Source organism: Xiphophorus couchianus, chromosome 18 (genome assembly GCF_001444195.1).
Source record: "Xiphophorus couchianus chromosome 18, X_couchianus-1.0, whole genome shotgun sequence".
Taxonomy (NCBI): Eukaryota; Metazoa; Chordata; class Actinopteri; order Cyprinodontiformes; family Poeciliidae; genus Xiphophorus; species Xiphophorus couchianus.
Window position 1 is genome coordinate 9,904,597 of NC_040245.1, and position 25,113 is coordinate 9,929,709.

A 25,113-nucleotide genomic window follows, 5' to 3' on the forward strand; every position below is an offset into this window, starting at 1 on the left:
TAAATAATATCCTATATATATGCTCATCATTATCTATAAAGACATTCTTTTTGTGTTTCTCTGGAACTTGAGTTGTGTGACAAATGTCTGCAGGAAGCTGATAAGCGTGCCAAATTGGAAGCAGATACCAGCCACTCTGGTAATAAAAATACATGTTTTGTGTACTTCACTGTTTGAAATCAAATCAGACCAAAGTTCAAAAAACAAATTTGCCCTCAAGTTAAACCATCTTCAAGCTAATGTTTTTATGGATGTATTAATAAAATGAGGAATAAATGCTGTACTAGTCTGAAGACTGAAAACAGCTCCACCTGTCTGTGGACAGCAGGATTAGACTCTGACAGGACTCTTACAAGGCTCTAAAAATGTTTGGCAAATTTGAAGCAGAGGTAAACTGTTAAGTAAATGTAGTTTTCTTATTGTAGTTGTACAGAGTATTTTTTAAAAGACAGGTGCTATTGCATATTTGCTTTAGGCTCTTCATCAATATATTACAGTGTACGTACTCATGGTGACCCCAGCCCAGCTCTGGGAGGTAGGGCAGCTTCTTGATCCTGATAATGGAGTCATAGAGCGACGGCTGCAAAGATTGAGCCACGGCGTTGGCCAGTATAACAGCTATCATCACTGGCAGAATGTGGGAGATCTGACCAGTCAGCTCAAACACAATGACCGCAGTTGAAACGGTGTGGGTGACCGCTCCTGACAAGGCTGCAGCACCTGTAGATGGGGAGAACAGCAGAACAGGTAACTCGCAGTGTCACGGTAAGCTCTGGAACACCAAGGGTCGTGTTAACTGAATATTTTCTGAATGGATTTATGAAATGTTGCTGGAAACTTCAGAATGCTAGAAAACTATGTGTGATTTTGACAAACTGCAATTCTCACCTCTGACCCCTTGGTGCAGATGGGTAGATGTTTTAAATTTTATACACAGAGTACATCGTGGAGGAAACTAAATCTATCAATCAAAAAACTCAAAAAAATCAGCTGGGAGCTGAGAGCTGAGCGTGTTGGAGTGCCTTTAGAGAGCATCCCAGTTAGAGACTGGTGTAGCTGGACTACTGGTGGACAGGAAGGGAATAATTTAAGTGCAATCATTTAATTTAATTGTTTATATGTAGTAGTTGAGGCGACAGTGGGTTTTCGTCACTGTGAGTTTTAAACATGCATTTGTCTACTTGATGTGTGATGGCAAGATGTGGATTGTCTGTTCTGAATATTAATTAGGCTGAATGAAAAACAAATGTAATTGAATTTGTCATCATTTTAAAAACTGACAGGTAAAAATTGATGTTATAACTGATTTTATTTTACCCCGTCAGTCAAAATGATAGACAACAAAAAAGCCTGGTGCAATCTCTGATCAAAACGGTCCTAAGAAGATGTTTAAAAATATCACAAATTGGTACACCTCTATGAAAATAATACACCAAACCAAGAAACGTAAAAAGCAAACACTAATGTGCTTAATCAACCATTCCAAGTCATTCTCTTGTTATCAGTTTTCAGGCATTCAGTTATCAGATCTAAAACTCTTCTTCTAACTCTCTGCTCAGCTAAATAAATTCACATTCTTTTCCTATACACCCATAAAGCATAAAAAGACCCATGCATCTAATTTAATACTGAGGGAAATCTCTGCATTAACCCCTTTTTATTCCTTTCTTAAAAGTGATGTATAAAGAGTTGTATAAAATCTGGGACTAAACAGACAGAGCAGCATGGTGTGGATGAGTCTTCATACAGAGAGAAAATGGATGAGTCCAATTTAAACAGTGGAAAAAAGAGGAACAGTGGAGAATGAGAGAATTAAAGAGAGCAATACAAGGAGGGAATGAACAAACAGATGCTAGAAGGGAGCGTTCGCACCAGCAGGTTTCATTGTTCTTTCCCATAATTTAATTAAGCCGTGTCTGCCTCCCTCCCCTCAGATAAATGCTGCTGCTGCTGCTCTCTCCACCCGTCCCAATGCTCTGTCCTTAGAGCGAGCTCTGCTGTGAGATGAAAGAGGCTCATCAGAATGTTGGGCCTGCAAAGGGCTGAGTTATCAGCTACAGCACGGCACAACAGCATCAGCCCAAAAAAAAAAAAAGGAAAAACAGCAGGCGCCGAGGCTGCAGCAGAGGCGTAATCAGCACTGCTGTCAACAAGTAGGACCGCAGCAACACTGGATCTCATCACACGCGCAACGTTATTGTAAATGTGTAATTATTGTTTTAAAAAAAAAAAGTAAAATCAATCATTTCTACTACTCATCTACAGCATATAAAAAAAACACATTGAATCTTTGCTAATAAACTTCACCAACAAGTGATGATTGTGTTATGATTTACCCGTTTCAAAAAAAGTACTTTTGCATTTCTTTGATTTTCTTGGGTCATTTTTGTTTCCATTATGTTCAATTCTCATACTATCTCATGATTTTTTATTTGTGGTGCATCAGAAACTTTTGATCTTGAGCTGGGAGCTCAAACCTAATAAGAATAAAACTATATGAATGCTACAAATAGACCAAATCAGACATTCATACTTCAAAAGTATAACCAGAAAGAAAAGAAGAAAGAAAAGTTATCCAGTAATAAATTAATGAGTGTTCAACATACCCACAACAGCGTAGCCTCCTGGCACTATGGGATAGATGGACTCATCAGAGTGAATGCCATCTGGGAACCAGGCTGCCATGCATTCTCCAACCAGACGACCAAACGCTGCTCCTACAATGGCCAAATCACAAGGACACACGGATGAAGATACAAACAGTCAGACCTTGGATTTCTGCCTACACCTGGTTCCAAACTATAAAAATTACATTTAACACATTTTGTTCTGCAGTGCTACATCTCTCCTAGAAGAGATACAACAGGAGTGAAAGGTGTAGATTTAGGTGCAAAGTAATTCTGCAAAGCACTGATTGCTACAACTGGGGTAAAAAGATAAGACTATAAACCCCATCTGATGGACGTAGGAGGCTTAAGTTGGTAGAAACTTATTTCTTAAAAACATACTGGGCATTTTGCTGATTAAAATTGTATAAATAATACATGAAAGTTTTTAGTGTTTACTTTTCTAATACTGATTTGTACAACTAGACTAAAAACAAATTAGGTCACCCTATCAAATATTATCCCTTTAAAACAAAAATGTTTTGGGTTATAATCATGTTTCAGGATCCAGTTCTGATTGCAGATGCTCTCACATTTCCCTCAAGCACTATTTAATACACAACTGAATTCATGGTGAATTCTATGATGGTGATGATAGACAGGACCTGCTGCAGCAAAGCAGACCCAAATCATAGGACTTCCTCTGCCATACTTCACAGTTGGTATTAGTTTGTTTTCCTATAATGATGCTTTTAGTCAAACATGCTCTTTATTCTTGTGTCCAAATATTTCAAATTTTGACTCATCTGTCCATAATGTTTTTCCTTGTACACCTCTATTAAAGTTAAATTCGAGAAGGCTCTTTTAATTGTACATATATGGTTCTGTGATGTCATCTTTGGCTTTTTGGAAACTTATGTTAGCCTTTTATGATCTACTTTCAGGGTTATCTTCCTTGGAGAGGAAATATATTTCTCACCACATTTGCATTTTTATTACATTGTATAAAAATCTTTACCATACTCATATTTCTCAGTATTTTTATAGTTGATGTGAAATATTCACATATGCTGATATCTTAGAAAAACACAGACTATCATTGTGTGTCTTAATATGTTCACATTTTTCAGACTTTTACCAAAAAGGAGATAGACTCTACTGAGTTTTCTTATTACGATTAGGACCCAATCAGGGTTCTGCCATAATAGTTCTGAACAATTATAATGGGTTTTTTATTGCTTTTAGGAAAAGGGCTGTCCTCTCAGTCACTACTTTCTTTTGGTTGAACCAGAAGCAAAAAGTTGATATGATAAACTGATGCTGTAACAAGACTTTTTAAAACATCCTGTGTAATTTGTCATCTCTCTCCTGTTTCAACTGTTGAACCAAGTCTTTGATGGGGCTGATTATACTTCCTAAATGACAGTCTAACTTCACCTATTCCAAAAAGACAGACTAGAGCTCACTGTTCTAAAACACATTTTGTTTATTGTTCATTACCAATGACAAACACAGGCATGAAAGCTCCACAGGGCACAGGGATGGTGGTGGCCAAGGCAGACATCCAAAACTAAAGAGAAAGAAAAAAAATTGTGAAAAAAGACATAAAATGAAAGAACAGGGTGGCATTTCAATTAGATATCCAAGTCCTATGCAGTGTACCCAAACATGATAGCTAAGCTGAATCTCAAATCAGCAATGAAGGAGCAGCCATGCGAGGTTTATTGCCGAGGTTAGATTGAACTGTCACATTCATTCTTCATTTGACAAAGACCCTGAAATAAAGCTTGTGTAATGAGCTTCACCGATTGGCTGACTAGTGTCAGCAGGCAAGCAGAAAGGACAGCTAATTAGGCAAGAAAAGGGAAATGTCAGCGCTGACAGTGTGTAAGCATTGCTCTATGTCCACATGTGTAGGTGGACCTGTGTTTAAAAGTACCAACAGATTTAGTCCATAAAGTCAGCTACACAGATATTACATAAGATACCTCGTTAATATTCATACAAACTCCACTCAATGATCACAGTATTGATCAGTTTTAATATATGATCAGACATTACATCCTTGACACTGAAGTAAGCAAATGCAACTAAGAAGATTAGAATACATAATCAATTGTTAGTCAAAGTTAATATTATTTTGAGGTTCAACAATGACTGCTTTAAATGTACAAATGAAGCAAAAGGTGGATCAGTGGTAGAGAAAGCAAACCATATATAAAGGCTACAATCCTTGATGCAACTGTCACAGGTTTGATTCCCAGCAGCACGACGAGTACTGCATGTCCTGCTCTTCTGTTTCAGTCCTTTTTCCTGTCAAGCTACTAATTAATAAAGGCCACCCTCTCAACATGCTATGCTGAACAGCAGCAGAAATATAAGCATTTGGGGTAATTTTCATAGTGATGCTCTGACAACTTAAAGTCAATCTTTAGAGTATATTTATCTCTAAATAAAGTTAGTTTGGTGGGCAAGTCAAGTTGATTATTGATGAGACTATTAATATAAAGAAAATGTGAGGACAATATACCTGACTAATTCTTATGGACATTCAGTCAGATGTAGGAACTGCTGATTTAAACATCATCCTCTGGCTGACATAATCAGTTTGAGTCAGCTTTAGGCACATCTCTGTTCTGTCTGTAGTTTCTTATATCTTACGGATTTGTTTTAAACTGTTGAAGTACGACTCAAATAATATTAGATAGTGCTACATTTTATGCTGACTCAGACTTACACTGCCTACATGATGTTAAAGTTCAGCTAAAAGCTGGGCTTCCTAGTATGCTTTATTTGAAGAAAAGTGGGAGGACAGACTCATAAATTGTATTTTTTTTAAAAAGCAAAAATAAGACCAGAACTGGTGCTGCATAAGCCATAGCACCAGTTCTCTGTATTTCCACCATGAACTTAAAAGAACTGCAGGTGATGTTTTGTCTACAGTCAGCCTGTGAGATGATCTGAAATTACTCGACTATTTAGGTCAGTTTGGTTTATTAATTCACTTCTTGCTTCAATATGGGGCATGTCATTTCTTCATCTAAGCCACACAAAATTGAGACGTTGTCGCATTAAACATTTACATGCCCAAAGTGCAGCATGTGAATTGGAGTATTATACAAACTATTAGGCAAATCTCATTGTTGTATTAATCTCATGGTTTCAAATAGACTTTTTAATTACTCTCATTGCTCCGTCTCTCTCCTCCCTCTCTCTGGACCCTCTGCTCTGTCTATAGTTAGTAGTAATTAAGGCCGGCTGCCATGGTGACGTAATGCATCTCCTGCTGTAACCCTGAACTGCTACCGTTTTCACACCTCGAGCAAACACACATATGTGCGTAGGTGTTCACACACCCCCACAGCACACACCATAACGAGAATCTCGTTATGTGACGAGAATCAAAGCTCCATGCTGCCAGACTCACAAACATTTGATTACACTAAATGAGCCTCATGGGGAAAATAAAGCAGACGCTGGATTCTTCAGACTCCCTTTTCCATCGTATTGTTGCTCTTCCACTCAGACAGTGAAACACAATTGAGAAAGAGAGCGTATTGAAGGATCTCTGGACTCATAATAAAAGCTTAAACTTAAAGTTGAGGCCATGAGTTCTGTGGAGAGAATCACAGAAGTGCACCACAGTGTCACTGTGTAGGTGTTTGATATTATCCGACAGCATTAAAAACCCAGACTGAGTGGAGAATGTGGCCATCTAAATTTTTTGTAAAATTCAAGTAAATCACACTGAGAACAGCTGAATGTGTTTTCTGAAACAATCACTAGGAGATGATTTTAATTAAAGTTATGGCACACATTTAGTTTAACTAAATTTAATGTGCTGTTTAGTATGGATCAAAACCTTTGCAGTTTTTATAATCAAGAATACAATAATCAAACCCCTGAGACTGATTTACAAAGCTTTGAAGTCTTGATAAAAAAAACAAATAATAATAATAAAAACATGAAAATGACATTGTATATCTGCAGTATTCCAAAGAAAGTGAAGCTTGTTAGCTGAAATACCTAAACACACAGTTACTTCACATGCTACTGGCCCTGCTATCTACAGGGTGTAGATGACAGGGTAATATGATCCAGCTGCTTGTTTGCACAGAAACATCCACTCAAACACAGGTGAATGTGACAAGATGCTGCCGGCTGTGTCGTTTCCATCCCCATAGGACAGCAGTCCTTACCATGGCAACCACTCTGACGTCTGTAAACTTACAGTGGCCTACAAATCCCCTGTGGCTCAAGGTTATATCTGAGATAAACTAATGAAAAGATCCCTGTAGGCTGTTAATGTCCTTCTATGTATTTTTAATAAGTCACTGATGGAAAAAGTACCCTTACTATAGCCATGTCATGTTACAGATTGAATGCTATTGGTGGTTAAAACTCCTGCACTGAAGGTTTACATACATATATAATACACATATATACATAAGATGTGAATTTTCATTTTGTTATTCAAGTCAAAGAAAAGTGACCATAAAAAACTGTAAGACTACATGAGTTATCAAGAACTACAGAGTACAAATGTCAATGGTATCAGTTATGACAGACCATGGAGGACATTTATACTCAATCAGCTGGAAGCGCTGTATGATCCTGTGTATAAACCATTTTCAGAGGACAGTGCTTCTTCCCAGGAGCCCCTCCTCGATTCCCACTCCAATTACAGTCCAGTCAGCTCTGTGACACTATAAGGCACACACACTGCTGTTTTCAGACAGACAGCAGAGGACACACACCTACATTAATATACCCGTTTCACCCCGAGAGCTCATAACAGCACAAGACTAAAAATAACATCAAATTATTAACAATGGCAAATTGGTTAGCAGCTTTGAGAGTGCACAAAGCAGCTAACCAATGAGCTGTGCTGAAGCTAGCATCTTCACAGTAAGTGCTAACATTTCACTGTCACAGCTTAATCAGGGCAAGTTGCTAGTTGTTAGCAGAGCTGAAGCTGATGGGAGAACTGTGCACACACCTTTTCTATTCATCACTGGAAACAGAGTGTTTCATAAGTTTCAGCATGAAAAAGGGAGTATCAAGACAAGATGGCTGCCAGGTTCAATAAAAGAACCAGTCATTATAGAGAAGAAGCGGGAGTGAGAGCAATCTTGTCTTTGAAAATCATCAGGCTGAACCCAGCAAACCAAAGGTTGTAATTAGACCGAGCCATTACAGCCTCGCTTTGCATGTCGAGTCAGGGTGATAGAGATAGAGAGAGGACATTAGTCAGAGCATGGCAACAAATTCATGCTCAACTGCTCAACAAGGTTTGTTCAGGTGGTGTTTTATACATCATATCCTTTGCAGTGGTGCTTCCAGAAATATTTCACATGAGAAGACTAAAGTCTTCCTGACTATCAACTTCCAGGCTGAGAACAACTCTTAACATACAGCCAGGGATAAAATGAAGTGGAATGATAGATGTTGTCCATGCTTCAACACAGATGAATTACAGGCTGAATTGCCTCCTTAATATGTCAGAAAGTTCTGCAAAGACCTGGTAATAACTACAAATGGGAGGAAAACATATTTTTCCTCCAGTGGGAAACTTTGTAGCATCTGGACAGTTTATGACGAATGTATAAGGTCACATGCAAAGAGAAAATCACTTGGGTGAGAACCATCATATGCAGGATGTGTGAAAGCGAAAGGAAATGTTTTAAAATAATAGAAACAAGAGGAACAACATTAGATGTGTAAACCAGAGGTGACAGCTACTGTGTTGGATACTTCAAACAGGAGCAGTGAAGTATATGTGCCGAACAGAGAAAGGGAGACTAAATGATTTAGTTTTAGATACAAGCAAAATGAAAGATCTGGAGGCATGAATGGAGGTGGGATGGGGGCTATAATAACATCTTAAGACTACTGAATAGTAAATGAATCAGTCTTGCCTAAAAATACTTGTAATAACCTATTAATAAATCAAGGGAACATCTAAAAGATACAAGGCTTTAAGCAGTGAATTTGGACACAAATCATTTGTTCAAGTGGACTGAGAAGTTGGACTGAGAATCTGCAAAAGCTGAAAACTAGAGTTCAGGTTTGAGCTTGAGAAAACGCTTGCAACTGTAACTACAGCCTAAAGATTCAATATTGAAAGCAAATAAATCACATTTTTCAGTTTATTTGTAAAGCATCCTTAAAGCCATACTTACTTCATTTTTTTTATTCTGCGCAACTTTATATTGTATATTGTACCATGCCTAAATGTTTTGGATCACACATGGAGTGCTGGAATAATTTAATTGGTTTATAGTGTCACCAATCAATCAGTCTTGACAGTGCAAACATTTATGCAAACAGTTGCTGCTGCCACTGCGTTAACACAGCACCCTCTGGACCGACACAGAGCTACAGTGAGCTACATGAGAGTTTCAGCCGCAGTGAAAACGGCTTTAGGGCTGTCGCCTTCAGCAGAGTCCTCTACAGAAGTGTGATACCACCATTGTAAAGCTTCCTCAACTTTGTTCATACCTTCATGACAATGAAGAGGACCAGTGTGACGAAGACGTTGACTTGTGGGTGTTTCCAGGCTTGGGCGTTTCCAATGTAGTCAAATTCCTCAGCAATTCCCTGTTTTGCCCACGTCCGGTTGTCCAACAGAGTCACCAGAGACTCCCCCTGACTCAACTACAAATCACAGGAAATAATAATTACAAGTCAGAAGTAGGTAGCAGCACTTTCTGCATCAATCGTTTGTAATATAATTACAAATTATGTAGGTTTTTGGACTATTAAATAGTGTGCATTCAGTTTGTAAATCAAAAACTAAAATACTGATGAGTAAATTGTTAAATTGAAATTGTGATGTGGCACATTAAAAATGAAGCCTGCCATTTATATATCAGGACAAAAAAATACTGTTGGAATTATGTCTCTCGTAACATGGAGAAGGTAACCAAGTCTAGACAATTAAACTGTTTTTATATAAAATTGTGTTTTACTAATATTTATCCAGACCTAAAATATTCCATATTTACCCAGACTTTTCAAGACTGTGTAAGAACTCTCTTTATTTCCTAACATTTAGACACAGATAGGTCATGTTACTAGCAAACATGGGAAGACAGAAAACATACTATTCAGTCCCTGGAAGTATACAAGTTGCTATGTCCACTTCTACATAGCAACATACAAAACAACCAGACAAAGTTGTTTGAACTCTTAACATCTTTGTGATCTTCTGTTACGCTTGTGTCAAACTCCACAGAGATTTATGTCTCTTGTGCAGAGATGGATTGACGTCAAGAGGAAGAATGTCAGACAGTCCATCTGCCAGCTATGTGGAAAAGCCTGGTTACCGGGAAACATGGTGCCACAATGAACCAGTTTCACTTTCTCTGAACTAAACAACTACACTTATTGTTGGCACACATCTTTCTTTTGGGACAAACAAAAGAGAGATAGTTGTACCTGGAAAGAAGTACTGACTGCCACGGATATCCTCACATTATTTCTTAATATTTAACCCCTATAGATGACAAATGTTTCTGGTGAAAATTCTCTAGTTAATCTACAAATAGACAATCTTGCAAAAAGAGAACTTTTGTGGGACCTTAAAAGTACCTTTTTTGCCTCAAATGTCTCCTCCAGGGCTCAGAACAAACACAAAGTACAAAGTGTTAGCAGGGTCTTTCAAGTTGAATTGGGATGATTTTCATTTACTTGCCATTGTTTTTGCTTTTTACTCATGCTCACACCTGCTTGTTTACAGCTATCCATCATTGTTAATGTGACAATTGTGATTTAGAGCATAACTAAAACACATCTTACTGAAGAATTTAGAAAAACGGAGGTTCTGGGGCTAGATTCACAGCAGGTTTTAATGGAAAGGCCTCCTCTGAATGTGAGCACAGGAAAAGATGATGAGCTCAAGGTTTTACAAAATGTCACTGGAGATTTAAATTTTACAATATCCGTCAGGGATTATGCTGTGACAAAATCATCTGCAGCCATACAAAAATCACATCAGCTGCAGACAGCGTTGGAGATAGAGTTCCCACTGGCAGAGATGATGATGAAGAGTGTGCCGGGAAGACAAAGGGACCACAGATACAATTTTCTGAGTGGGTACTCCAAAGAGAGGAGCTCTAAGAGGAGTAAGCCAGCATGGGCAGAGCTTCAGAAGTCTTCAACACTTTATTATTTGGAGCCAAGGCAAAGAGAGGGAGTCAATCTGTATGTGTGTATTGAGTGTACAAAGGATGGACAGTTTATTTCTTTTCTAATTCCAATTATTAACCGGATGAAGGGGATAAAATCGGAGAAGGCACAACACATGCTCATGAGTCATCCCTGGAGCAAAAGGACAATATGCTCGTCCATGTCTCCAGTATACACTGATGAGTCACTAGCACTCACAGGCACATTTATACCCCTTTAAGCTGTTGTGACCAGAGTCTTTAAAAATTTTTTTTTAAAAATAGTATAATTGTTTTTTGGTTATTGGACAATTTGAACCTGTCTGCTACAATCATATCTATCAACCTCTAGTTGTATACAGAGTATATTCTTACAGCCTTTAGCATATAGCTCCTTATCGGTACAGACCAACCAAAGAACCACCAAAGTCTGTTGTAGCAGTCTGGAGGATCTGCTGGGATGCCTCCAGAAAATACAGCTCTCTTTTAACTAACGTTTTACAAATGTGATTCTTCCTTTAGCTTAATGAACAAAATATCAAAGGTTTGGGTTTCCAATCATTCAGGCAAGTCATGGTGGAAAAAGCTGAAAATGTGACCATTAAAGTCCTATTTGGCCTATTTTTCATACATGATCTTTCCAACACTGAACCACAAAGTAACTGCACAATATGAATCAGGCATATCCATAATGTGACGCCTGATAACCTCCTGCAAGTGCAGGTTAAGCTTTGTAATGCATCCATGAGGCGCTCTCCGTTTCATTTGATCTTCATTCACTGTTTGGATTGACTGTTGAATGCTCTGGAAACTGTCTGCTGCACATCACTCTACTCATGATGCTACCACTTCAGTTCACTGGTCACTATTCTCCAAATTCCAGCAAAGTAAAATTGGAAATTATTTAAGTGATCATCAGAGGTACCAGATAACCTTGAATTCATCCCAATCCTTCTGGTTTTCCTTTAGTAGGTGTAAATCATTAGAGTGACATTTACTATGAAGAAATGCATGTCTGAATTGTGTTTCGGTGAACAAAACAGGCAAAGATTTGAGGTCAAAACCTGCAAAGCAATGCAGTTTATGCAAAAGAGTATTATTTCCGTCATAACTTTTGAAAGATGTTGGAACCATACCTTTCCAGCCATAAACTGCCCAAATCCAGGTGGAAATGTCAGTGTTGAAACCAGTAAAGTGACCAGTGCTGGATACAGCAGTCGCCTGAAAGAGTAAGGGGTAAAAAAGAAAATAAATAAATTCTTTTCATATTTGCACTTAATCACTTTGAAGAGTAAGTAAGTCACACCTCAATCAAACAATGATATGGTTCATTGTAAGAGTAAGTTCAATGAGCAGCCATGTTGAAAAAAGCAACTCTTGAGGTCATCATCATCATCACAGCGGTTAATTACCACACAAATTTAAAATGTTCAATGATTATCAAGAGATGTATGTTTAGCTGTTACTGTTGGCTTTAAATGAACAGCCCAGAATGTGCCGAAGTGAATAAACAGGTAATACAATTTGTGTTTGTTCATGCCTTCACAATTTTCACTGAAATACAAAAAGTTTGAAAAAAGCTGTATGTAAGAACCTTATGATATTTCATTATTGTATCATAATAAAGTATCACAAAAGAGGTTTTCAGGGGTGTGATCTTGAAATGCCACTTTAAAACTGTTTTACAAAATGTTTTCCAGTAGCGATTAGTCTGTGACTTCATGTAATGGAAAGTGCAACTTATTGTTACTGTTTGAGTCCTACATGCTGTTTTTATGATTTGTCAATAGTACAAAAGCAACTGAGTTTCCTGATGGGTTGAAGGAGTTGATTTCTCATCAGGCTTGGCTTAAAAGATGCTTAATCAAAGAAAACATTTGGAACTGTTTGGGTTGATTTTACTATTTCTTCTTTTTGAACTTCTCAAAATACAGAAAACTGATTATACATGTGCTTGTGAGCACAATGCCCACAAACACATCCTATTGTGTGACTCTCATGAAACAATGCAGAAAAATTAAAGCTGGGAGCAGGGTGCATGTTTCTCCTGAGACATCATCTGTCACATACTTCACATGTACTCACTTCTTCATGAGGAATTTGTTGATGGTCTTTTGTTTCCTGATGAACTGGACAATTAGTCGGTTCAGGTAGACAAACAAAGCACCACCGAATCCACTGGCAATACTGCAGACAGAGAAACAGGGCAGTTAGTCCTGTTTTCCCTATGCGGTGTGATGAAGCACTCTGCATGATCAAAGTGAAACTAAATGGAATAAATTAGTTCAAGAGTAAACAAAGCAACGCATCAAGTCTTCTGCACCACCTCCATACGTTGCTCTCAGTGCATTTGGCCACAATAAAAACAATAGGAATGTAATGAGGCTCTAATTACTGGAGGCGGGTGTCAGGAGTAAGTGCAAATGTGATTCAGTGAAGCCATAAAACGAGTACTGGTCAGGGAGGGAGATGATGTGGCGGAGCAGCATTAATGTAAATACAGAAAAGAACGAGAGAAGAAGAATAGAACAAAGACGAAATAGATGAAGAAAATTGCTGGAATTAAAACCAAGAGACTAAAGCTAAGAGTGAGACAGACGGAGCCCCCTGTCAACTGAGGAAGTGTGGGGGAGTTGGAGAAAAGCCAAAGGAAAGGTTTATATAAGTACACATTTAAAAGCTCTGTGGGAGACCTCTTTATGGAAGCCAGAAGAAGAGAAGGAAACAGGAAACAAGTGTGTGTGTGTATATAAGACTTGCTGCATTATTAATTCCATCAAATACGTTTGAATAAATATTGACCATGATGATGAGGTAGTCTTTAACACCCTGATGAGGCATAAAGAAAACAGCAGGTATGCTTTTGGTTTCCTTTTGTTCCTCAAAAATAAACAACGATTTTTGTTGGTCTAATTCCAGTTTTGGTCAAAATTTGTGCTAGACCTCATGAGGTGCTGATCGAGGAGGTGTTAGGTAATGGTGGAGTTGGGTAAAGCTCTCCCTAATCTGTGTTATTACTTATTTTTATTGAAACAAAATTCCACAGAGATTCCTACAAAGAAGGCTCGGAGGAGAACATGCAACAAATATCTTACTGGATCAGAGGAAGAGAAAAAGCTGAGGAAGAGCTCATAAGATGCTACGTTCACCTCAACCTTTTAAGAACTTCTCAGACTTGCATTTCACTAAATGAGGTCATTGTACACACAAACTACTCAGGACTACATTCAGTTCATTCTCTCTTGGAAACCTCAAAGCTTCTCAAAAAACAAACAGTCTGTGGGGAAAATGCTCTCCTCTATTAAGTTCAAATAAGAGCTACATTAAAGCTCATCACTGGGTGCATCCATCTCCATATGTATGTTGTTCTGTGCAGTAATGAGGTCGAGTTTCACCAAGCGAGCTACTTCTGATGCCCGAAGGTGTAATAAACAGCAAGTGGGATAGGAAGCAACTCTTCAAAGACGCGCCCTGCAAGTCAAGATTCTGCCATTATAAATGGGTTCACCTGTCATGACTTAAGAAAACATGCGTTTTTGTTGATTTGCTACCTCCTGCACCTTTATGGTTTAAAAATGGATCTTTTGCTGTAAATGACAAGGTACAATTTGTGTTGAACATTTTTTTTATCTAGATTGTCAAACTCCATTCTTCAAGGGATGGTATTCTGCAACTTTTACAATTTTCTGCTTCATCGCACCTCAATCAAACAATGATATGGTTCACAGGAAACAACTCTTTAGAACCTGAGTGATAATTCCATCATTTTCCTAATGTCAGGTTAGCAATTATGAGCGACTGAAAAAAATTTTTTTATTTATTTTTAACTACTATCCAAGTGCAGAAAAAGAGCAGCTACAGGCAATGGCATTTGTGTTTTTTGTTCTTCCAGAATGTGTGATGCTGTCGGTCTGCTTTGCCCTTAAGTCTATCAGTAATCACTGATTTCAAGTTGTAGACAACCTAGAGCAGGAGACTGCAACCTTTACAATCAAAAGAGCCATTTTGCCCACAGACAAGATAAAAAAAACACATTTAGAGTTGCAAAGGTTATCTAGTTTTGATAAATATCTACTAGATATTTTCGATTTCTAAGTTTTAACATACAGAAAATCCTCAAACCTTTGCAGAAAGAGAATGGATACAGTTTCCTGTATGGGTTGTTGATATTCGTGGAAAATTATGTAAAAAATATGTTTTTTTAAAGATTATTTTGTTGAACAAATATTTCAGGTACTGTTGTGCAAGTTTTATGCAATTATTTTTAAGAAATTGCAGTTATGAAAAAAACTGTAAAACTCCTAAAACCTACTTTGGTATGTATTTTTAAATGTTATTAAGAGTCATTGTGGAAGATCCAGAGAGCCGCAGGTTGATGACCTCTGACCTGGGGGAAAACTCACCCAATGACAGCGAAGGCAGGAAGCTCCTGAAGGTCAAAGGGAAAATCCAAACGGAAACGGGTTTTGAAAAGTGCCGTGATGGTCTCTGAATAAACAGAAACATCCAGAAAGTTAAAAAATAGGACAAACCACAACAAAACACACAATATTGGTAATGTGAGGTCTAAATTGAAGGTTTTAATTGTAGGTGTTTCAGTTCTCTGTGCAGGTACAACTACAGTTCATGCTTTGTTTCTAATTACAAAAAGCAACCTTGCCCTGCAGACCAGAACTCCTGCCAGCACACAGTAGACAGATGGCTAGAGAAAATTAGGTGTGGGAAATAAATGGTAGTAGCTAACAGATCACTGGGGACCTGCAGCTTGGTGAGTTGGCAGTGTTGCTCGGCAAACTAATTCTTTTTCCTGTACAGTGGTAATACATTTCAATCTGCCACCTGAGTTTCTCATATTCCGCTGAATTCAGATGTCATTACCACCAACAGTAAATGTTAACTTCTCATAAAGCTAATAATGTATGTCATAATACAAAGAGTGGATTCAGACAAAAGTATTGAGTCATACAGTTCAGGCTCTTCTTCCTGTTTGATAAGTTACTTATTATTCATTAGAGGATAATTCTACCAGCTGAGAATATTATTCCAAACGTTGTTCAACAGCTTACGATTGTAGCTGCCAGTATTTATGACGCTGGAGTGAAACTCCCATAGTTATTGATTTAAAATTCTGTAGTAATTTGAGAAAAAAGTTATTTTAGAAGTTTGAATGTTTAAAAGGTACTAACCAGTGGTGCAAAAAAAAAAAAAATCAAATGCAGTGTCATGTAAGACTGCATGTACTGTAACTCCTTTAAATGTAGTCAGATATAATTACATACAATAAAAGAATAAAATATAGCAGCTTACAACATTTCCATGCGCTTGAAAATGTTTAATCATATTTCATGTTGCTGAAATATGATAGGTTTGTTGTAATTTGTTGCAGCTGGACCTCAAAGGACCTGAAAATTTGTTTCCAAACTAATAAATAATAGGTAAAATATACTTAGCATAAAAAATTTTAAATTGTGGTAAAGTAAACTTCAGTAACATCATATTCAGGTTAAACTTCTTCCAATCTTTTATATTCACACTAATTTTTAATAGTCGGACAAACATTATTTTAACAATTTAACATTTTTTAAGTTTTAACAGATGGTGTTTTGCTCTGATTAGTGAAGATGTGCGATACAATAGGTACAGCATTAAACTGCTGAGCTGTTTAGGTGGTTTTCTAACAGCCTGATATAATCTGAGCACAATGACGTTACCTTCGTCTCTGTTCCAGACAGCTAGCACTCTGAAGATGAAGGCACTGAAGGTAGCTGCAAAGAACCCTCTCCAGTAGTTCCGCACAGCAAAGAATGTGGATGTTACTTCAATACTGAACAACACACCTGCAACAAAAGGCAGAACAGTAAATTGTGACATATGTTTCCTACAGACATATCTTAGAACATTGTGGGATTAGAAGAGAGCTGTTTAAATGTGTGATGGTTAAACAACGCAATATGGTGAGTGATGTGAAAACTGCTTCTTTGAGCAAGTCCCCCCAGATCTCGTATGTTGGACAAGGTAGCTCAATGTTTTCTGAAGAATTTTAGATCAAAGACTTGGGTAAAATATTTCACAGTGATTTTAACTGATACAAAAGTTGGTTCAATAGTAAGAAAAAAACAAAGTAAAACTATGAAATTAAGTATCTTTTGTATGTAGTATCTTTGATCATTTCAGGTTATGGTATCATATTTAACCTTTATTTTTATGCACCATGGCCAACAGTTGTTTTTAAAATAACTTTAGAATTAGTTGGACTAATTCAATCAAACTTACAGAAAGCAAAACAATTAATTTGTCCAGCAAACTCACCTCCTATGGGGGCAGCAAAGCAGCAGCCCACTCCCACCGCACAGGCTGCCGCCAGCATCTCGATGTTCCTCGACTCATTCTGAAACACAGGTACAGAATAATAAATTTATTTAAAAAAAAAAAAACTAATGAAATGGGAGATGAGATGTAAATTTAGACAATCGACTTCAAGCAAAGTTAGTATTTACAAGCATTTAAGGATTATTTTTCTTTCATTTTAGCAAGTCACTGAATTTGTTGACAGGTTACCATTACAGTCAATTACAAACCAATTACACGTCTACAGAAGGTACCAGAAACAGTAGCGCTAAATTGCATCAATTAAAAAAAAAAATCTTGAAAAGACTGGCAAAACCATAACAGTTCCAACAAGACAAAATAGCTCATATAATATCAGACGCATGTAGTTCAGTACTTTTCCTACTGAGAATGACTCAATTCCTTTCTTTGGGAACAGAGTTTCAGTGCAAAACATAACAAACCAGATGAGTGAAGAGCAAAAAAACAAAGATTGTTCCACCTTTCTGCAGGAGAAAGTGGATCAAGATGCATTCTGAGAAATTGAGTTGTTTTTCTTTCTTTGACCATTTAAATTTACCTACCTTGGTCCCCAGGAGACTGTAGTCCTTCAAGCAGCATTGTAATGTGAAATACAGGTTAGAGGCACTTGTATTTCTCTCATTGTTCTGAGGCTTAGGCTGCTTTCACATGTGGTGCTACTTCTGACATACACACACTCATGCACCCCCACATCTCACATCAGAAAGCAACTAAAGCTTACTCTGACATAAATATTGATGGATTAAAATATTTTAGCTGAGAGAGAAACTCAACTAAAGTGGATGCTGACAAAATAAAACTTCCTTCTTTTTATTTTACTGAATATTAGACAAATGTATGGACTGATTTATGCCAAAAAAGACCAAAATGTCTTATGGTGTCCGACAAGTGACTTTTGGTCCCAGCAGTATTGGATAAAACTTGTAACACTTTTATCATTGGATACTTATTTAAAGACTGTCCAACGTTCTCACAGTGGTAGTCATTTTGATAGGACAAAGGAAGGGAAGCATGCTGGGAAATGTGAAGCTGATTTACCTTAATCCCTACTAGACCCGACTCCTTCTTGTAGCAGGAGAGCAACAGACAGTGTCAAACAGGCAGAGAACAAATGATTAAACTGTGTGAATCAGCACAGCCATTTGAATGTTTTAGCATTTATACTCCATCACCTCACATTCACAGATCTGAATAAAAACATGTTATGCAATTAGGTCCAACTAGCCCTCTACAAATAATGACATTCTCCACATGCATATGAGCCTCTCATCCCAGTAAAGTACAGCACTCTGGAAAGAAAAGCTGCTTTTCACAGCCCACAGGTTACATTAGCATACTGTACTTAAAACTGTGGAGAGGGCCGGATCCAGCAGCAGTGGCACACTTCACTCATGCATCACTCTTTCTATTAAAATGCTATAAAGTGCAACACATGGCTCTCTGGGGATAAGGAACCACTAAGAACATTAGATGGAAACAATGTAATGGTAATAAAAATGATGCATGTGAAGATGAACAAATAAAAATAGGAAAAATGGTAGAATGAAAGATTTTAAATGAAGACAGAAATGTGACAAATGGGGTAAGATGTATGTCAAATTAGAGATGCCCATTATATCCTTTCTTGCATTTATTTAGATTTAGAAAAGTATTACTGATTAAACTTTGGCTTTAATAACATAAAGCAACATAATTTTTTAACTTTAATCAGTAATACTTTTATAACAAAGTTATGTCAGATCATGATTTCTTGGTGAATGACAAGTTGTCATAACGAAGACATTTTGAATAATGTCAACTTTGTATTAAAAGTGTCATTATTTACCAAATGACACTTTATGACAACAGTCATAAATATTCATGAAGACTTTCTCATGTCCATGACAGGTGTTATGTCATGTTTATGATGGTGTCATGGCAGTTTTATTCACAACCTGTCAAATAAAGTGTTACCGATCATCCGATACGATGAGCTCTGACCTGCAACTCTGTTCCTTCTAAAGACAAGTTTCTCCGCAACATGATACTTCCGCCACCATGTTTCACTGATGTGATGCTGACTTCAGGGTGATGGAGTGTTTTCCCCTCCACAAATAACTTTTTGCATGAAGGCTAAAGCATTTAATTTTGGTCCCACCTGAACAGAACACCTTTTTAAAGAGTTTTTTCTTGAAACTATAGTCCAAATGTGGTGCCTAATTTCTGGGGAGTGTTTAACTTTCTGGATGGCGTCTCCATGGTAATGACCTCACCTTCCCGCAAGTCCTTTGATATGGAGACTGAATGAAGTAGATACTTTAGGAGTTCTGTCCAACACCCAACAATATCCTCAGTGCTGGTCCTTTCTAAGTTGCTGGACGGTTTCCCATAGCTTCTCAGAATTCGTCAAAGCCCTGGGTTGTTGGATATCAAACTAAGGAGGGCTAAAAATTAATCCACTCTGAATTTTTAAGCATTTCATTTGTAAATATTTTTAAAAACCTGTGTATATTTTATCCTTCTACTTCACAAATATGCACTAATTAGTGGTTTTTATTTGTAAACCTTAACAAAATAGAAAGAAATAAATGAGATAAAATGTGAAACAAGTTCGAGTGGTATGGATAACATTGCAAGAAGGTAGAGTAACAGCAAAGTAAACATCCTAATATTGCTAGTGCTACCTGTGAAACAGACTGAAATTAATTGAGCAGAAATAGGGAATAGTGAATCCTTACAAGTCATACCAAAATCTGTGAAACTCACCTCATAGATTCCTCCAAACACAGACATAAACTTGCTGAGCAGAGCAGCACACAAACTGGCAATGTGCACAAAGGGACCCTGACAGGAGGAAACATAGAAGTCATGAGACAGAAGCCATCACTTCAGGTTAAGAACCACTTTACTCCCCCTCCCTATTTACTCTAAGTCACATGTAACAGCATGCAGGGGCTCTATGAAAAAAAAAATCAAAGCATAACTGATGGGATTAAAAGAGAATTAGAAGGGGGTGCAAGATAAAGATGAGGAAGAGGTCCGTGCTGAATCAAAACTACAGATGCTGCTGCAGTGGTGCGTAAGCAATAAACCCTCAGGGGTTTCTGTGTACATGTGTGTTTTAGCATTTCTCACCTTGTAAGGCCCATTTTTCCAACAAATACTACATTGTGAGGACCAATTATATATCATGGGGCCTCATAAGAAGACGTGCTGTTGCTGGGTTACAGACAAGGTTTAGGACTAAGGTGTAAATTGATTTCAGGTTTAGGGTGATTCATAGAAATGAATAGAAGTCAATGCACAGTCCTGATGAAGATAGAAAGATTTAATATTTGTCTTTACGTGTGGGAACAAAGATTTCTGATGCGGCACTTTTTTTTAACAATGGAGAGGTGTATTCCTGAAAATTCCTGCTTAAAATACTTTTTGAAAAACAATAGACTACATTAAAATCTACTCAGTTAATATAAACACATCTTCCAAGAAAATAAATAATTTCTTCTCATCAGATTAAAAGACACTCCATGTACGCTGCAAAGAGTTTATTTCCTTCCAGTTCTTTGCTCCAGATTTCACTTACTGCACTACACCTAAACTCAGACTAATGTGATTAGAGAAATTTGAAAATTGTTCAAGAATTCTTGAAAAATCTCAGCTTAAAAATTCTAGATGATTGTCCACCTCAAACACCAAATGTCTTAATCATACTGCATTTTCTCTTTTGCCATTAAGGATCAGTGATTGTGTTAAAAAATATCATATAGTCAGAACATTTGAGGCAATTAAATGCAAATCCATAACTGCACATATGAATAATTCTGAATAACTATGCAGCTGTACATTCCTCAACATGAATAAGAGCGGCCTTTAAACCTACAAGTTGTGCACTGTAACAAGTGAGTCAGTGATTCACAAAGTTGCCAGCTTGTGCAGTGTGAGTCAGTGTGTGTTGTCCCTACATCGTTCATTGGCCTGGTTGTGTTCGGATCACAAACTGATGCAGGCATTATGGCAGGGTGGGGGATGAATATTGGTGCTGCTGCGTCTGCAGGTGTGGGGGCGGGCGTGTGTGTGTGTGCGCGTTACCTCCTTTCCCAGAGGCATGCCACTGCCCAGGGCGCAGGTGAGCCCGATGACTTTGGCCACAAACGTTTTGAAAGTGAGGTACTCCTTGAGCACCACCCCTCGCAGGATGGTCTTCATCTCGGGAATGCCTGAACCTGCAGGACAGAAGGCAAGTGATAAGCAGCTGACAATTCAGTCAGAGTTCATTCATGACTTTAAATATTTATGACAGAACTGCAGAATATTAACACATATCTAACATCCATCCATCCATCCATCCATTGTCTGTTCACCCTTGTCCCTAATGGGGTCGGGAGGGTTGCTGGTGCCTATCTCCAGCTACGTTCCGGGCGGGAGGCGGGGTACACCCTGGACAGGTCGCCAGTCTGTCGCAGACATATCTAACAAGTTTTCTTTATTTATCCAACCAATATGCCTAGGGTCTCTGGGAGTGGGTTGTTGGGGTGACTGGGACCCATCATTAGTTTGTGGTTTTCACACTACAAACCCAAACCTGACCCATACAAATGAATGCATAACTTTGGAGTCAAAGTCCAGACCAAAGTCTGAGACGAGACCTGAAACTGTTCAGACGCGCTTCATTCAATATGACTGAGCTTGAGAAAAGAATGGGTCTCTCTACCTCACCAGCTTTGATTTAAGAAACTTTAGACAACATATTCATACCTCTGGCTCCACTCTCCCATAGGGATGGGAGAGTGGAGGAATGGAGGAAAAAACTTACCAAATTTTTTGAAGAATGGAGGAAAAAACTTACCAAATTTTTTGAAGAATGGAGGAAAAAACTTACCAAATTTCTGCTAGATAAGCCTTCAGATTTTTAGGAGTACACCCATCATTTTAGCCTCTGTTAGTGACAGTCAAGTCTCCTCCTTACCCGCCAGTGTACGGACATACTGTGCTGCAAATTTTCCAATTAACCACTGAAGCCCTTTCATTCAATATCAGAAAAACATTAAAATATGCTAAGAAATAAATAATTCAATTCCGTTTTAATTAAACATAGCATTTCTTTAGTGCATGCTTGATCATGCAAAGGACACACTAGCAACTACCAAAAAATACTTCTAACAACAAGGAGGGGGCAGCATTATGCTGAGGGACAGCATCATTGCCAGTGGCACTGCTGGACTGTTCAGAGCTGAGGAAACAATGACACAGGGCTACTTCCAAATTCATGGATGTTTCAAAAGGCACATATCTAATACATCTATTAATTCTAGCCTGAAAAGTTGAGGACTCATCATGGGATCTGCCATTTCTAATAAGAGTGTCAAATATCCAGTGTTAGATTTGAAAATAATATTCCAGATGTATATACTCAAAATTAACATTAAGGACTGTGAAATTATTTTGTTTTCTTCTGTAATGTGTGTTTTTGTGAGAGATGTCTGCAGAAAGCTGATAAACATGCTAGCTAACATGCTAGCTAACATGCAGATGCTAGCCACTCTGGAGACGAAACTAAAACCTGACCTGATAAGGAAAACACCCAAAGGCTAAGGGTCAAAGTTTGTGACTCAGGGACATGGGAACTGCCTTGAGACCTCACGTGCACTACGACAGGAGATTTCATTGTATAGACAAGATTTATGAGTGTTCTAGCAGCTGAGTTTTGTGCTTCTCCCATCCCTTTATACCAGCTGGTGGCCAATGTAAATAAGGGCATCATGATGCAAATAAAGGAAAAGAAGCAAGAGAGGTTTTTCAGAGCAAGTTTGGAGACTGTAAAAATCAGACTTTCCTCTCTGCTCTCCTCGCGAGTAAAATTCAATTCATTTGTCTTTCTTAATCTTTTTTGTCTGTTTCAAAGTGTCTTAGGGTAAGAACCTGACATCCAGGCAGAAGCTGGTTAATGGCAACATAATGCTCAATGATCCAACTTCCTAAGGGACATCTATTCAAATGTTAGTGGAGGTGTTTTCCTCGTTTACTCTCTCTGTAAATGAGAGAAAACTAACAATATATTCCAGCTACTACACAAAGTTCTTGGTTTAAAAAGTTGAGTTATTGGGTCATTATTTATTACATGTCCTAAAACAATTGTATATTCAACATGACTGGAAATGTATCAAATCTTAAAACCGATTGACTTGTTGTTAAGTTTTGGTCAAATATAAATTTAAAAAGAAGAAAACCTACACCTTCACATAGTGGTAAATAAATGCATTGTATGTTTGTGTTTTTGCTTGGAAAGGCCTGAACTGCCATCCTGTCTTGTTTGTGTGTCGGGGTGTGTGTGTGTGTGTGTGTGTGTGTGTGTGTGTGTGTGTGTGTGTGTGTGTGTCTTACCAACAGCCTGGGGAGCGAGGATCTGAGTGAAGCCGGCAGAGAAAGTTATGAGAACCACAGGGTAGGTGACCCAGGCCAGGTACTGCAGGAACAAGTTACTGTCCAGACCACCATACATCCACTTCTGTGCTGTGGAAACACACATAGGTAGAGCCAACAGGTGTATATAAACAACAAAATTAGAGCAGCAGCACAGACACAGGAGGGAAGTTGTGTATTCGTGCAGGGTTAGACTGTGTGGGAGAAACAGGCCTCTTGGATCATTTAAAAACAAGCGGGTTGAATCCAGTTCAACACCAACTGGAGCAAACAGATCTCTGTTAGTTTATTTTTCCTTTATTTCATTTAGAAGTTTATTTTAATTAGACAATATCCTGTTAAATTTCAAGCCAGGTCTACAATCTTACCTACATTTTCTAGTGTTTATCCACATAAATCTCCCATTATCCATCCTGACTAATCTAATATTTCTGCTCACTCACCTTTGACTTCTCCTAATTTATTTATTATTTTTTTTATGAACTTATTTTTTTTAAGATTGCCTTATTCAAAGTGATTCAGACACTAATTTCCATCAACCTTAAGCCTGATGGAGTAACCTGTTACTTACTCAGCAATAAAGCAAGAGGCTTGCAACATATTCCAAAGTGAAGATGACTTGTGTTGGCAGGCCTGAAACTGCTCTCTATTAGGCAAAAAGTAAAATCTAACTCTTTCAAATTGGTTGTCAAGTCTCAACATATTGATCACAGACATAGGAGTTTAACAAGAACTTTAAATATGGCAAGTAGAGAATTTTGCTGATAAAAGCCTCCTCTGCTGCCTCACCTTGTAGGCAGATAGCGATGCAGAAGTCTACCACCCAGCTGACGAGGGCCATCACCAGTCCAAGAAGGATCAGGAAGATCCAGTCCTCTCCGACTCGTGAGATCAGGAATTTTTGGCAGCGAACTGTGCAAACTGCAGGAAGACAACAGAACATGTTAGTTGAGGGGCATTACCCAGATCAGAGCCGTGTTTCAGTCCAGGAATTAGTTGATATTGAAAAGTGCATTCCCAAAAACTAAGACATAAACTGTCCCTGCATTCTGATTGTTGAAAACAGCTGTGTACTGAACTGATGAAGAATTAATTTGTACACATCAGGCAGACATTACCTGACCCCCTGGCTGGCCATGCATATTTCCTCCCTGGATAGCAGCGTTAAGCCTTCAATACTTTCCCTGGTGCAGAAAAGCCTCCCCACAGCATCATGCTGCCACATTTCACTGCAGGAATTGTTTAATGCATCTTTTGTGAAGTGTTAGTTTTCCACCATATAAAGTTCAGAATGTGCTTGTGGCCTGACAAAATGTGAAAAGTTCAAGGAGTGAGTACATTCTTGCCAGGCTTGATGGTTTAAGACACAGTTAAATATGCTGCACCCAACTAACTCAGCTCTGGTACACTGTTTAACAGAAATACTAATCATGACTAATTGCTGGAGCTGAACATTAGCTTGATTGTGAAATAGAGCAGTCTCATTAGCATGTGCTCACACAGTAGGGTTTATATATTTCTCCAAGGTAGGAAAAAAACGTGATATTTAGAAAAATGTTGCCATATCTTTT

At 38.0% G+C, this 25,113-nt stretch overlaps 1 protein-coding gene and 1 long non-coding RNA gene across 11 annotated transcripts in view; one reads left to right on the forward strand and one right to left on the reverse strand.

Annotated features, from left to right (window-relative positions):
• On the forward strand, positions 1 to 22,938 carry LOC114161990 (uncharacterized). The gene is made up of 3 exons (XR_003599117.1): positions 1 to 139; positions 20,133 to 20,135; positions 22,670 to 22,938. It is a non-coding gene; the product is annotated as an uncharacterized LOC114161990 (long non-coding RNA).
• The window catches only part of LOC114161983 (chloride channel protein 2-like), a 141,032-nt gene that overhangs the window by 28,843 nt on the left and 87,076 nt on the right, over positions 1 to 25,113 (reverse strand). For 4 of the 10 annotated variants that reach the window (XM_028045725.1, XM_028045721.1, XM_028045727.1 and 1 more), the window contains 15 exons: positions 24,332 to 24,463; positions 23,504 to 23,632; positions 21,212 to 21,345; positions 19,889 to 19,966; positions 18,182 to 18,208; positions 17,686 to 17,709; positions 17,084 to 17,162; positions 16,486 to 16,611; positions 15,178 to 15,262; positions 12,860 to 12,961; positions 11,911 to 11,995; positions 9,108 to 9,263; positions 4,107 to 4,176; positions 2,607 to 2,717; positions 507 to 720 (listed from right to left, as the gene is read on the reverse strand). In XM_028045725.1, coding sequence (XP_027901526.1) covers positions 507 to 720; positions 2,607 to 2,717; positions 4,107 to 4,176; positions 9,108 to 9,263; positions 11,911 to 11,995; positions 12,860 to 12,961; positions 15,178 to 15,262; positions 16,486 to 16,611; positions 17,084 to 17,162; positions 17,686 to 17,709; positions 18,182 to 18,208; positions 19,889 to 19,966; positions 21,212 to 21,345; positions 23,504 to 23,632; positions 24,332 to 24,463 — 1,552 coding nt within the window. The remainder of the gene's footprint in view (positions 1 to 506; positions 721 to 2,606; positions 2,718 to 4,106; positions 4,177 to 9,107; positions 9,264 to 11,910; positions 11,996 to 12,859; positions 12,962 to 15,177; positions 15,263 to 16,485; positions 16,612 to 17,083; positions 17,163 to 17,685; positions 17,710 to 18,181; positions 18,209 to 19,888; positions 19,967 to 21,211; positions 21,346 to 23,503; positions 23,633 to 24,331; positions 24,464 to 25,113) is intronic. The other 6 variants (XM_028045726.1, XM_028045729.1, XM_028045730.1 and 3 more) reach the window with 4 other exon arrangements.